We start from the raw sequence: 14,787 nt of genomic DNA on the forward strand, positions 1-14,787 counted from the left end.
AAGATCAGGCTAAACTGGGCTGCCTTCCCTCCCTGTTTCCCACTACTCCTTCTCAAACTTCCACAAGTTGCCTCATGCTCGACAAGCGTGGGGACCAAGCCAGCTGAGCTTAGGTACGGCACAAAAATTGCATATGAGAACAGGTTGTGTCAATGTAATATGGCCGTTGTTGAGACGTTGTTCAACATGTACTATTGGAATGTCCAGTATACGAGTCGTTACGCTCTATGTACGTCTGTCCATTGATAGAGAGCTCAAACGCTGTCAGGCTACCATCTGTTATGAACTTTCTACTCAACGGTTCCTGTGATCTCGTATGTGAGAATGTTGCAAGTTTCCTGAGGCACTATTTGGTCAGGCGCAATCATTGCCTACATAGTAGTAACGGCTAATTGTTTTATATGTGCAGCTTACAAGGCGTGGTTGTGAATGTTCAACGTCGTTTTAATGTATTTTAATGTTTTAATGTCTCAGTTAGTAGATAAATGCCCTTCTTACTAACTCTGTAATTTATAATGCCAATAAAGGCTTTGGAATTGGAATTGGAAATATAAATTGTGCAAACAAGCAAACCAGAAGTTCCCTATCAACGGGTCTACCTTCAAAGGTTGGGAGGAGGAGGAGGAGGAGTTTGGATTTCTTTATGGATTTATATCCCCCCTTTCTCTCCTTTAAGGGGCTTACAAGCTCCTTTCCCTTCCCCACTCACAACAAACACCCTGTGTGGTGGGTGGGGCTGAGAGAGCTCTGAAGAACTGTGACTAGCCCAAGGTCACCCAGCTGGCATGTGTTGGAGTGCACAAGCTAATCTGGTTCACCAGATAAGCCTCCACAGCTCAATTGGCAAAGCAGGGAATCAAACCCCGGTTCTCCAGATTGGAGCGCACCTGCTCTTAGCCACTACGCCACACTGGACGAAAGGGAAAGATTATTCTCAAAAGACCTGGGGAAACCAGTTTTCCTCTGTATCGTTCAGCTTTGCTGGGGACGTTTTGGATGTCCCGGGGGAGCAGTTGAGTTATAGAAGCAGCCAAAACGAAATGGCAGAGGTGCAAAATGGAAACAGGGGTTCGGGGCTTTGAAGAGAGACTCGTGGCGGAAGAACAAAGAGACTGAGAGAGAGAGAGAGCATAAAGAGAAGAGTGCGTTGAAGGGATGGTTTGGAATTTCTCAATAATGCTCCTGTTTGCCATATGGGGCTATACGATCCGGCGAGGCGGGAATGGATACATCTGCAAGCATTGTCTGATAAGAGGTCGTGAGCGGTCCAGGAAGAGGAGGCAGAGCTCAAAGGAGAGGAGCTCCCTCGAGCCGTAGTTCTCAACGTTTTTGAAGGAGAGCCCTTTTCTAAACAATCTGCAGTTTGGGGCGTGTGCCACAGGCCAAGCTTGGGCTCTTGTGGTATATCTGAGGCAGACAATGAGCGAGGGCTGTGCCCGTTGTAGGCTCACCAGCCTCTCTCCGTTGGGCATCTCTGCACAGAGTGACGGGGAGAGAGGATGAGATGAAATAGCGCTGGACAACGCCACAACACCGCTTCTGGCTTTGCCACCGGAAGCGACATCGCCGTGTTGCAGGGCACTCTAGGAATCGCGCAAAAACTCTACGGTTGTTCCTGTGCTGCTTTGGGGGAGTTCTGGATTGCCCCATGACATGGTGACATCGCTTCTGGTTACACAGGCAGAAGATGGGAGCCGTTTCCCTGCTATTTAGTCCAGGGGTGACCACCCTATGGCGCCCCAGATATTCATGGACTACAATTCCCATCAACCCCTGCCAGCACGGTGGCAGGGGCTGATGGGAATGGTAGTCCATGAACATCTGGGGCGCCATAGGTTGGCCACCCCCCGATTTAGTCTTTGAGCACCAGGCTCCCGAATCCTAGTATATTTAAATCAGGGGTCTTCAAACTATGGCCCTCCAGATGTTCATAGACTACAATTCCCATGAGCCCTACCACTTGGCCATGCTGGCAGGGGTTGATGGGAACTGTAGTCCATGAACATCTGGAGGGCCATAGTTTGAAGACCCCTGATTTAAATGGAGCAAATGAAATGAAATATAATCAGGAGCCGCTTAAAATTGGCCGTGTGCTATTTCCTAAGCCCGTGGTGGTGAACCTTTGGGTTCATCACCACTGTCCTAAGCCTTCTCTAGAAAACGTTAAACCAGGAGAGTTTCCTTTCTCTAACTGGTCTTTTTGGTCCATTGCCAAACTGCCTCCCCCCCCCCCCCCCCCCATAATCCCACCTGAATCTTGACACAGCTAGAGCAGAAGCGATAACCCCAAATTCTGCCATTCCCATTGCAGTAGAGCAAACCCAACACTGCCTCGCTTAGGAGCTCTTTGTTCGTATCCTAAGCAGCTAGATGGGGACCAAGGTGCCCAGTGTCAGGCCCAAACATTTTGTTTTTAGCTAAAGTCGTAATGCTGTTTGGATCACTTGGGGACGGAGGTGGGGAAACAGACGCTTTGAGGCACAAACGGTTGGTTCCTGCCGTGTGTCCTGCAGCTGGTTCCGTGGGAAGTGATGCTCAGTGCCCGATAAAATGCACACCCAGTGCCATTTTTGGAGGAAGGCGTTCTTCCTTTCTGACTGTTGTCTGAGTCCCCGTCGCCAAAAAGGAAGGACTGGAAATAACCTGTCTCAAAAAAAAGCCCTAAATGAGAGTCGTGTTGACTTTGCATTACTATGCCATAAATAATGAACTACGGGCATGATGTGTACAGACCACACGCCACTTTTCGCTGCCCTCCCTAACTTGGAATGTCGACATTTCATTGTTCCTCTTTGTTGCCAGCAAAGAAGGGGGTGGGTCCAGTTGCAAAGCACTGTGGGACATAGCAGTTTCTGTCGCCATGTTAGATACGAGTGTGACATAGCGGTTAAAATGTCAGACTGGGGTCTGGGAAGTCCCAGGTTTGAATCCTACTCTGCTGCGGAAGCTTTCTGGGTAACTTTTGGCAACCTAGCCTACCTCGTAGGGTTGTTGTACGGATAGAATGGAACAGAGGGAAATGGTGGTAGCTACCTTGTGTCCCCATTGGGGAGAAACAGAGGGTACCAATGGAAGATAAAGTATGAATTCTGGTACCCGGTGGCTTTGTTTTAGCTGACAGAGGAGTGAATCTTTAGACTCCAGGATAAAGTTATGGATTATTTATTATCAGCCCTCTCGCCAGCATGGACAATTGGCCATGCTGGCAGAGGCTGATGGGAATTGTAATCCATAACATCTGGAGTGCCAAAGGTTCGCCACCACGGCTTTAGGAAGATGCAACAGACAACATGTAGTGGAGTTCTATGAGAATTCTATGAAAAATTAAACACACTCCAAATTACTTTAATGGATAGCTTTTTCTCATATAGCTTGTACATCCTTTAAATCATTTTCCTAATCAACTCAGGGCAAAATATTTCCCTCCCTGCCAAAAAGAAAAATAAAGAAAATAATTGTAGTAAACAGAAACCACAACTAAATGATTAATTTTTTAAAAAAATCAAGCCGGTAACTTTTATCACAGTACAGTTTCAGGGGGAATATGCTTGAATACCTTAATGAAAATCTTTGCTCTTTTGACATCCTGGGGAAACAATGCGGCGTCTTGCCGGCGTGGCACACGGTCGCATTTTTGGTTGTCTTTAAAATTCCATTTGGATTTAAGAGAATTAAGGGGTTCCTAGCTGCAGCCACCGGCGGGTTTTCAATTTCATTTTGGCCATTGAACTGAAAAATGCGAATGATGACCGTGTTGATCTTGTTCGTGACCCGAACTGCATTACCAGCGGAGAATGTATTCTTAACGAATTGTTAAAAGTTCTTTGAAAACTTGTAAATCCCTGTAATTTATGTCCCCGTGGTCTCGGCCGTGGGTTTTTTTCTTTTTTGGTCCTTCTGGTTTTAATTTGAGCGCAGTCTTGTCAAGGGTGTGTGTGTACCTGTAAAATGTGTGTGTGGGTGTTCCCCCAAGTGCAACGTACGATCCTGACCTTTTTCTTAGGTTTTGCAGTATCCCGACGTTTCTGGGGGCTTCCTCCTACGTAGAGAAGCCAAGCTTGCGTCTAGCAGCCTTTATGTGGTTTTGGCCCAATCGGGCTTTTGACAGATGACTGGATGGTAAAGGGTGAAATTGTCAAAAAGGATCCAGTGGGTCACTTAAGAGTTACCCCCAGTCTGGTCGAGGCCTTTGGAGGCAGTCTGTTGCTTAAGATTCACATGGTTATAAATCCAGCTTACCTGACAGCAGTTCCATTTATATAAACAATTCCCCTTTTGAAGTTAGTGGCACCGATAGAAACACAGATAAAAGGACAAACGGGAGGGGGAATCTTTCAAAGCCTGCTTGCCAGGACTCCATGCGGCATACAGACTCCTTTATGTCTCCTTTTTCCTTCTAGTTCTGTGTTGATAGTTGCCGTTTGCCATCTAGGACTCCAGTTGCACACGAAGAATTACTTCATTAGCGCCTCCTCTTCGAGAATCCTTTCTACGGCTTTCTTTTCCCACCTCTGTCCGGGTCTGAAAACCCGTGTGCTGTATTTCTTTGTCTCTTTTGCAAATGGAATAGGCGCCGTCTCTGTTATTATTTTAACGTGCGCAGAATAGGACTTTAATATTCTTGGCGTTGCTGTGGTTGCGCGGTGAAACGAATTGTGGGAATCGATTGTGTTCTTCTCAACCCACGAGCCTGGAACGTTCAGCTTTTAATTTTTTCTTTCACTTTCCATCCAGCTGATTTGGGAGTTGTGTCACTGCGGCTCTAATGTTGGCCCCTCTGTATTTTTCCCTCCCAGGTGATTGTCCAGTCCGGCCGCCACCCCACCGTCCTCCAGAAACTTTGCCAGCTGCCCTTCCAGTATTTCAGTGACCCTCGCTTGATCAAAGTTCTGTTTCCAACGCTCATAGCCGCCTGCTACAACAACCCGCAGAACAAGATTATCCTGGAACAAGAGATGAGCTCCATTTTGCTCGCCACCTTCATTCAGGTATTTTCTTTCCCCGCAAATCGATCGCGGTCCGGCTGCCGAGCCGTCTCGACGGCATCGGAAGATTTTTTTAAAAAAAAAATGCGCTTGCTTCAAATCAAACTAGTGATCCTTTTCCCCAAATGAGACACCGCCCCAAAGTTTAGTCTCTAAGGGCAACAGTTTGCAGAGTAATTTGGGTCCGCCTAAACATTATGTCTTATTTCTTTTATTTTTATCTGTTATTAGACTAATCACACTGCCCGCCCCCGAAGGGCTCTGAGCGGTGTACAAAGAGATGAAAGCACCATCAAATCACAACGATTAAAACGTAAATAATCAACCACAGCATAATTGACATATTTTTAGTGAAACCAAGTGAGCTTTGTGGGCAGGATTTTTGAACTACATTTATTTAATACCGGACGACTTTAGAATGACGATAACATGGAGCCTTCTCCACAGACAAGCACACTGTTTAACAATATCACCCAGAACCAAAAGATTAATACGGCGTGGTATTTTCACCGAAAAGAGTCCTCTTTATATTACAGGTGTTCCCCCTGGTGTGGCAACCTATTCCAGATTTGACCGAATCCTACAATCTCTAGCAAAGCAATTCTTCCCAATTGCTTGCCTTTGTGCAATCTATTTATTATTTAAAACAGTTCAGCGCTGTGCGCTCAGCTTGGCCTGCAAAGGAGTTGCTTGAGTTTTTTATTTCCTCGTGCATTCGTTTGGTTTGTTTTGCCTGCCGGTGTTCGGTTTCGAGGCAATCCGGTCGCATCACAAAATCGCGACGGGACAAGGTTTCGCTGTAGACATTCTTGACGCAGTGAATTTTTTTCCCCCTTTGTTTTGTTGAGGTTCGTTCCTCCCCTTGCAGCTTACAACTGGGCGGCCCGGCAGTGCAATCAGCCATTGGCTCCTCTTGAGTAATTTGCCTCCGTTCCAGTGATGGCTGGGGAGCGGGCCCTACAGAACGACTGTCAACTGGATGAAATTCCTTTTAAAAAATTATCACGCAGAGCGCTCCAAAGAGACGGGCGTCAAGTTTGCTCCTGGCAATTTCCAGGAGGCCGCAAACGCTTCTTGTCACTCAGGATATTAAAAATATAATAATATAATGTGCTAATAACCGGGATATTTTTACCTCGGTGACTTGGTTTTTTGTGTATTGTCAAAGGCTTTTGCGGCCAGATTCAACTGGTTGTGGTGGGTTTTGCGGGCTGTGCGGCCGTGTTCTGGTAGCTTCTGTTCCTAACATTTCGCCTGCATCTGTGGCTGGCATCTTCAGAAGGAAGTCTGTTACACACTGTGTCCAGTGAGTAACAGTGTGTAACAGACACTGGACACAGTGTGTAACAGACTTCCTTCTGCAATACACCTCTGAAGATGCCAGCAACAGATGCAGGCGAAACGTTAGGAACAAGATCTGCCAAACCACGGCCGTATAGCCCGGAAAACTCACAACAACCAGTTGGGGGTTTGTGTTTTGTCAATAACAGGTGCTTGCAGAAAGCGCACTGCAGTGTTGCTGTTGCTAGGATTGTGGTAAAAGATAAGGACTGGATCCCCTGGATCCATTCTGCAGATGGTGGCATTTCTCAGACACACAAGGAATCTCCCACCGTTGCATGAGATCCTTGCCCCTGCAGAAGGCTACTTGTGCATGAGGGAAAACACCACATCTGGGACACACATCCCCAGGAGCCGTGATCCTTAGTGGCCAACAAATCATACCCTTCCTTTCCAAAAAGTAGCTGGCGCAGCGCCGTTAACATCAGAGCGCACGAGCATGTTTGATTTTACCGGGCGATCGGCGGAGCGCTTGGATTTCTGGTTCGCATGAACGGGCATCTGACCTGACAGCCCGAAGACATGCGCGTTTCCGCTTTTGGAAACCGTTCAGTTGTCAGATTTTATTTATTTTTTAAATCTAATATAATAAGATTAAACAAACAAACAAGCGGGCTGCTCCAGAGGCAGCGTCTCCCGCCCCCAGATCTTGCAGAATGAGAAACACATTTGCATTTGTACGTACATTTCCACTCGCTATCACGGAGAGACGCAATCTGGCTCAGACAAATATCCTATTCGTTTCAGGGAAGGGTTTTTCCTCCGTGGGGGAACGGTTGGACGGGACGGGAGATATCTGACCCAGGGATTGGAGAATAAATGTTTGCCATATGGGAAAGTGGGGGGGGGGGGTGGTGAGAGGGAGAGAAGAAATCGATGCTGTTGCCCGGAATGTAAGAGGTGTAAGGACGAAGCTGGAAAAAAATACAGAAAAGAACAGCTATTGTTATTTGTTCAATCTAACCACCCCGCCTTTGGATTCAAGTTCAGTAGCGTCTTAGGGACCGAGAAGATTTTTTTGCTGCAAAATATGTGTGCCTGTTGTGACAGAATTAAGGAAAGGACGCCCAAAGGTTGGGGCGAGGGGTTTGCCCAGCTATTTCTGCGTCCCTCTTTGTCCAGAGCCTTGCGTGTGGGGTGACATCTCACCCAAATGATGCCAGCAGGAAGCCGGAGGACGGCTTCTTTGAGCAGTGTGCCCGAGACAAAAGGGTCTTTGGTTGATCGGCCACACGGCGTTATTTGTGCTAAAAAGGAATTAGAACATAGGCGTTAAACTCACGGCCCTCAAGATGTCATGGACTACAGTTCCCATCATCCCCTGCCAGCGTCATGCACACCCCCTCCCATCCCCTTGGCGCTACGCCACTGGCAACTTGGCTCTGCAGAGGAAAGCAACTGGCAAACCACCTCTGCTTCTGCTTTGTCTTGTCTTCTGTGGTCGCCATAAGTCCGTGGTGGTGAACCTTTGGCACTCCAGATGTTATGGACTACAATTCCCAACAGCCCCTGCCAGCATGGCCAATTGGCCATGCTGGCAGGGGCTGATGGGAACTGTAGTCCATAACATCTGGAGTGCCAAAGGTTCGCCACCACTGCCATAAGTCGACTGCGACCCGATGACCCTTACATCGGTAGCTATTAAATCAGGTTGAGCCTCCTGCGGAACAGCCAAGCGCTCGTAAAACGCTTCCAAAACGTAAAAACGAGGCGTTTTCAGTTCATTTCCAAGGCTCGCCGAGATCTTTGGGATTGGGGTTCTCTGTGTGAGCCACAGCCCAGCCTCGGTTCGATTTGGACAGCTGTTTTTGCGGGCATCAAAATCACAGCTCGCTTACGGAGGCCCCGTGAGGCTTCCGAGGCAAGAAACATTCAGCGGTAGTTTGCCATCCCCTGCCTACGAATCAACCCAGCGGTCTTCTTTGGTGGTCTCCCATCCAGAGATCAACCCTGCTTAGATCTAACAGGGTTAGATCTGCTTAGATCTTCTGAGATCTAACAAGATCAGGCTAGCCAGGGGCGGTCAGGTCAGGACAATTGCGTGAAATGACATATTTTTCCAACCGTTCTTTCGAAACCTTCCGTCTCTCAGACACTGGTGGTTTTGTTTCCGTAGGATTTCACACAGAATTCCAACCAAGCAGACAGACAGCTTTCTCAGCAGAAGGGTGAGTATGTTCTATCTGTTTTTATCAAATCAACCACTGTGCGGACCTGGCCTCTGGGAGGTGAACCTGGCCTCTGGGAGGTGAACGGCACCTGGGAGGTGAACCTGCACCTGGCCTCTGGGAGGTGAACGGCCCGGCAGTTTGGTCGTATCCTGCTTACCGGTAGAAGGCTGTTCTTGGGAGGCAGTGCCATAAGGCTTGGGCGAGCTCCCTGGGGCGGATTAAATTGTGACGTAGGTAGAGAAAAGGGACTGTTCTTACATGTGTTTGATTTTGTGTGGGGAAATGTCCGGTGTTCTCAGCAGGAACGGGAAGAGATTTTTATCTTGCTGTCATCTGCTGAAGAAAGCAGACAACAGGAATTCAAACTGCCCCCTCCTCACCGTGTGCCCAAAAAAGGAGGAGTTCGGATTTATATCCCCCCCTTCTCTCCTGAAGGAGACTCAAAGGGGCTGACAGTCTCCTTTCCCTTCCCTCCCCCCCCAAACAACAAACACCCGGTGAGGTGAGTGAGGCTGAGAGAGCTCCAAAGAACTGTGACTAGCCCAAGGTCACCCAGCTGGCATGTGTTGGAGTGCACAAGCTGATCTGGTTCACTAGATAAGCCTCCAGAGCTCAAGTGGCAGAGCAGGGAATCAAACTACAGATTAGAGTGCACCTGCTCTTAACCACTACACCCTTCCTGGGCTAGGCGTCTCGGCACGAGGACCCACTTGCTAAGCGGAGTAAGACTAGTGGCGTCCCACTCATACGTGGCCCTTAATTGTCACTAAGTGAAATCACAGTTGATGAACCACGACTGAGCATGACGTCTGTGGTGTTGTGGTTGGGAGGGTCAGGCTAGGTCCACAGTGGTGGCAAACCTTTGGCACCTTTGGCCACTTGGCCATGCTGGCAGGGGCTGATGGGAATTGTAGTCCATAACATCTGGAGTGCCAAAGGTTCGCCACCACGGGGCTAGGATCTGGGAGATTCAGCTTTGAATTCCTGATTTGCCCTGCAAGCTCACCGAGTGACCTTGGGCCCGTCACCTACACAGTCCAACCTACCTCACAGGGTCGTTGTGGGGCTAAAATGGAGAGGTGGAATGATGGCAGCCTCTTTGGGTACCGGTTGGGGAGAAAGGCAAGGTTGAATGGGGTGGGTGGGTGGGTGGATGGATGGATGGAGCGATGGATGGAGCGATGGGGATGGAGCGATGGATGGAGCGATGGATGGATGGAGCCTATGTGGACTTCCAAATCAAACTGAATTTTGTAAAGCTCTTGTAAAGGTTTTTGTGAAGCGGCAGGCAAGGGCGTGAAGAAATCCTCCTCTGTCATTACTCCACACACTAGTTAACAGGGCAGAACTGGTTCTGCAGTAAAACCAATGCTGTTGTCCCATCAAGCAATCTTAAGGAATCACACATGAACATATTAGGGAGTTTTGCCTCCGTAAAGATGGTTTAAACTTCTAGGGGCACATGTTATACAATGCTTTGTGGAATGGTCTGTACATGGGTGGGGGTGGTGGGTGTGTGTGTGTGTGTGTGTGAGAGAGAGAGAGAGAGAGAGAGAGAGAGAGTGAGAGAGAGAGAGAGAGAGAGAGAGAGAGAGAGAGAGAGAGAAGAATGGAAAGGGTGTGAAAATACATTTTTAAATATCTGGCCCTTTCTGCTCAAATGTCTGGTTTCATTCCACCTCAAACCACTTCTGGGTGTCTTTTCTTTCTCTACTGAACAGAAAAGATCTTCCTCTTCCAAGATTACCTCGAGCTCGCCAACCGGTTCCCTCGGCAGACGTGGGAGGAAGCGCGACAGTTTTTCTTGAAGAAAGAGAAAAAATAAGTTTTTTTTAAAGAAGAAATTCCAACATATCTATCTTTGTAAAATATGACAAGGTTTTTTTTACGTTCTTTAAGCATCTGTTCTAAAAGCCTGTTTTATACTCAGAATGCGAATACTGTAGATATATATTGAGATACATATATATATATAATTTGCACTACTTGTGTTCATATGATGTGTACATAGTTAAGACTTGATGTTGTCATTTTGAAAAGGGTTTTGGGGGGTTTTTTTGGCACTAATATATTTGATATTACGGATCCTGGCACCTTCAACACCTTGAGGTATAACATCCCTTGCCCTGTAAAACTGCTGATACTCGGGTCTAAGGCTAGAGGGTAGGCCAGATCCGCAGGGAATTTCTCCTTCGTGGACTCCGTTAAATGGAGCGAGAATGCTACATGAGGACTTCCCTCTAGCTTGGACCGTCCATTTCACTAAAACGGTAATAAAATAATTTATTCTGTGTGTGGCTTCCTGCTTTTCCCCGACATTCCCCCCCCACACACACACACACACTACGTTCCGTTATACATTAAAAATTAATCTGAACACTAGAACATGTGACCTTGTTGGGACACGGCGTCCCGTTTAAATTTGGCAGGAAGATCTGTACAGGTTTACAGTTTACGGTTAGCTGTTTTCTTCCACCGTTAACCGGTGGGTCTCCACCGAATTTATTAAAAGAAAGCATTTCAACTTGCCGAGGCTGTTTCGTTTGTTGTTTCGCTGCAACGTTTGTCCGCGTTCTTCTCCCGGCCTTGCCGGGACTCGACCCGGAAAAGCCCAGAACGGGAACGAGTCGGAGCGAACTATCCTTCAGAGGAGCCGGATCAAAACAGACCCAATTGTAGAGTGTTGTGGGTTTTCCAGGTTGTGTGACCGTGTTCCGATAGCATTTTCTCCTGACGTTTTGCCTGCCTCTGCGGCTGGCGTCTTCAGAGGATCCGAATTGTACTCAGTAATGCGGGAAATGGGCACTGCATCCTGCTTCCACCTTTCTTTTTTAGCTACGGGGTGAGATGAGGCACCTACATCAAACAGCAAGTTAGCGCTGCGATAAGAACATAAGAACATAAGAAAGAGTCTGCTGGATCAGACCAGCGTCCATCTAGTCCAGCACTCTGCTACTCGCAGTGGCCCACCAGGCGCCTTTGGGAGCTATCCTCTGCCATTACCGCACAACACCAGTTAACAGGGTAGAACATAAGAACTAGCCTGCTGGATCAGACCAGAGTCCATCTAGTCCAGCATTCTGCTACTCGCAGTGGCCCACCAGGTGCCATTGGGAGCTCCCATGCAGGATGTGAAAGCAATGGCCTTCTGCTGCTGCTGCTGCTGCTCCTGAGCACCTGGTCTGCTCAGGCATTTGCAACCTCAGATCAAGGAGGATCAAGATTGGGAGCCATAGATCGACTTCTCCATAAATCTGTCCAAGCCCTTTTTAAAGCTATCCAGGTGAGTGGCCATCACCACCTCCTGTGGCAGCATATTCCAAACACCAATCACACGTTGCGTGAAGAAGTGTTTCCTTTTATTAGTCCTAATTCTTCCCCCCAGCATTTTCAATGAATGCCCCCTGGTTCTAGTATTGTGAGATAAACTGGTTCTACAGTAAAACCAATGCTGCTGTTCCGTCGAACAATCTTAAGAAATCACAAATGAACACGTTAAAGAGTTTGGCCTCCGTAAAGACGGTTTACAGCGATTTACAGCCTATGGAGCCCTGATTGTTCAGACCCACCTGAGATCAGGGTTCTCCTTTCTCTTCACAACAACCCTGCAAGATCGATTAGGAACAGGAGTAGTGATTGCCTCAAGCTGAGCTTTGTGGCTGAGTGGGACCTGATCTGGGGTCTCTCTGGGCAAAGCCTAGCATCTCCAAACCCACTACACCAGAGGTCTGCAGCCTGCGGCTCTCCAGATGTTCATGGACTACAATGGGCCGTGCTGGCAGGGGCTGATGGGAATTGTAGTCCATGAACATCTGGAGAGCCGGTTGCAGACCCCTGAACTACACAGCGCAAGCCGGAATCCATTCAGGACAATACAGCGATATACCCCAAACCACCGTGGCGTTTCCGCCTTGAGAAAACACAACAGGGATGTCTTGTGTTTGACTGCAGAGTTGATTTCCCCAGGAGTCGGCCCCGGGCATATTCTCTCCATCTCCCTGATGATGATGATGATGATGATGATGATGAAGAAGAAGAAGAAGTTGGATTCATATCCCCCCTTTCTCTCCTGTAAGGAAACTCAAAGGGGTTCACAAACTCCTTCCCCTCCTCACAACAAACACCCTGTGAGGTGGGTGGGGCTGAGAGAGCTCCGAAGAACTGTGACTAGCCCAAGGTCACCCAGCTGGCGTGTGTTGGAATGTACAGGCTAACCTGAATTCCCCAGATAAGCCTCTGCAGCTCAGGCGGCAGAGTGGGGAATCAAACCCAGTTCCTCCAGATTAGAGCGCACCTGCTCTTAACCACTACGCCACTGCTGCTCAGTTCGACAGGAACATCTCGGAAGTGCCCTGCTGGATCTCTTGAAAGGTCTGATCCTGCCCGTCAAGCTGACAGACAGCCAGGGGATTCATCTCTCCCTCCTTGAAAGAGAAATAGTACAGAACAAGTAGGGGCAGAGGATAGGGAAGATGAAGAAGAGTTTGGATTTATACCCCACCTTTCTCTCCTGAAAGGAGACTCAAGGTGGCTGACAAGCTCCTTTCCCTTCCTCTCCCCACAACAGACACCTTGAGAGGCAGGTGGGGCTGTGAGAGTTCTGAGAGAACTGTGACCGGCTCAAGGTCACCCAGCTGCGTCACAGCCCGTCCTGCATTTATTCTGTCCTCTTGTGAAGCAAAGCTGCCTTACCCTGGGTCAGTCCGTCAAGGCTGGTATTTCCTGCTCGGGCCGGCAGCCGCTCTCTGGGAGTTTAACCGGAGATGTTGGGGACAGAACCTGGCACCTTCTGCACACCCCCGAGAAGCTCCTCCCTGACCCCACTGAGCCATCATCTTGGGGGGGAGAAAAGACTGGGGGGGCGGGACGGGTCATGAGGGGCGCTTGCCTCTGTTAAGATGTGCTTAAGACGCTGCACTGGGGCACCCAGCCATGGTGCACTCTTAAGAGCAGGTGCACTCTAATCTGGGGGACTGGGTTGGATTCCCCGCTCGGCCACTCGAGCTGTGGAGGCTTATCTGGGGAACCAGATTAGCTTGTGCACTCCCAGCACAGGCCAGCTGGGTGACCTTGGGCTAGTCACAGTTCTTCGGAGCCCTCTCAGCCCCATCCACCTCACAGGGTGTTTGTTGTGGGTGGTGAGGGAGGGAAAGGAGATTGTAAACCCCTTTGAGTCTCCTAAAAGGAGAGAAAAGGGGGGGGGGATATAAATCCAAACTCCCTTCGTTCCTTCCACCGCGTGCCCCGGATCGTGGCCGTCAGCCGCACCCTGCAGAGGAGGCGCGGGGCTGCTTGGGGGGGGCGCTGTCCGTCCCCCGCCCTCCGCCCCCCCCCCCGATCGTGTGAACGAGTTACGAGCAACAAGCCCTACTCCTCAGCAAGAGCTGCTCCTTTGCGCGCACCGGAGCTTGGAGAGATCCGGGGGAGGGGGTCTGCCGGGGAGAGGCCAGGGGGACCCCGTGGGTGGGTGGGTGGGGAGCTGCCAGCCCCCACCTCGGCTCCCTCCCCCCCTCCCTGGCTGCCCCCCCCCCTTGCGCTCTAGCAGCCGGCTGGCTTGCAGGTGATGCCAGGAGCTGATAAGGCGCCGCCTCCGCCGTCTGGCCGGCCGCCTTTGCCGCAGGGAGCCCAGCCCGGACGAGGGGGGAAGCCCACCCCCCCCCCCCAGATCAGCGACCGGCTCCCCCTGGCCAGCCGGGAATGGATAGCCCGGGGGGGGGGGAGCAGAGCGCCCCCCCCCCCCACTCCGGAACGCAAAGCCTCGACTGGAGGCGCAGGGTGGGTTTGCGCCCAGGCTAACCCGGGGCCAGCTGCCAGCCGGGGTGGGGGGGGGAGCTGCTCATGGGGACCTCCCTGGAGGTATGGGGAGGGGGATAATGCCAAAAAGCCCCCTGCCAGCGTGGCTAGTCCCCCCACCCCCTTCCAGGGAACTGATCTCTGCTCCGGAGAGCAGCTGGAATCCTAGCGCTCCAGCTCCTCCCTGGAGGTTGGCAACGACGGGTTGGGGACAGGGACATATCAGCTTTGCCGCAGGGCCTTTGTTCATCATCTATGGACTGTTTGCCCTGAACTGCCCTTCTAAGAAGAAGAAGAGGTTGGATTTATATCCCCCCTTTCTCTCCTGTAAGGAGACTCAAAGGGGCTGACAATCTCCTTGCCCTTCCCTCCTCACAACAAACACCCTGTGAGGTGGGTGGGGCTGAGAGAGCTCCAGAAAAATGTGACTAGCCCAAGGTCACCCAGCTGACGTGTGTGGGAGTGCACAGGCTAATCTGAATTCCCCAGATAAGCCT

The 14,787-nt window shown here is 49.9% G+C and overlaps 1 protein-coding gene across 1 annotated transcript in view; it reads left to right on the plus strand.

The window, feature by feature from the left end:
• The window catches only part of LOC125446177 (S phase cyclin A-associated protein in the endoplasmic reticulum-like), a 54,787-nt gene extending 43,761 nt beyond the window's left edge, over nt 1-11,026 (plus strand). The window contains exons 8-10 of the mRNA XM_048519730.1: nt 4,797-4,988; nt 8,443-8,494; nt 10,219-11,026. Coding sequence (XP_048375687.1) covers nt 4,797-4,988; nt 8,443-8,494; nt 10,219-10,322 — 348 coding nt within the window. The 3' untranslated portion in view covers nt 10,323-11,026. The remainder of the gene's footprint in view (nt 1-4,796; nt 4,989-8,442; nt 8,495-10,218) is intronic.
• Nucleotides 11,027-14,787: the final 3,761 nt, after the last annotated feature.

The sequence above is a fragment of the Sphaerodactylus townsendi genome, linkage group LG17, assembly GCF_021028975.2.
Source record: "Sphaerodactylus townsendi isolate TG3544 linkage group LG17, MPM_Stown_v2.3, whole genome shotgun sequence".
In the NCBI taxonomy this organism is placed as follows: domain Eukaryota; kingdom Metazoa; phylum Chordata; class Lepidosauria; order Squamata; family Sphaerodactylidae; genus Sphaerodactylus; species Sphaerodactylus townsendi.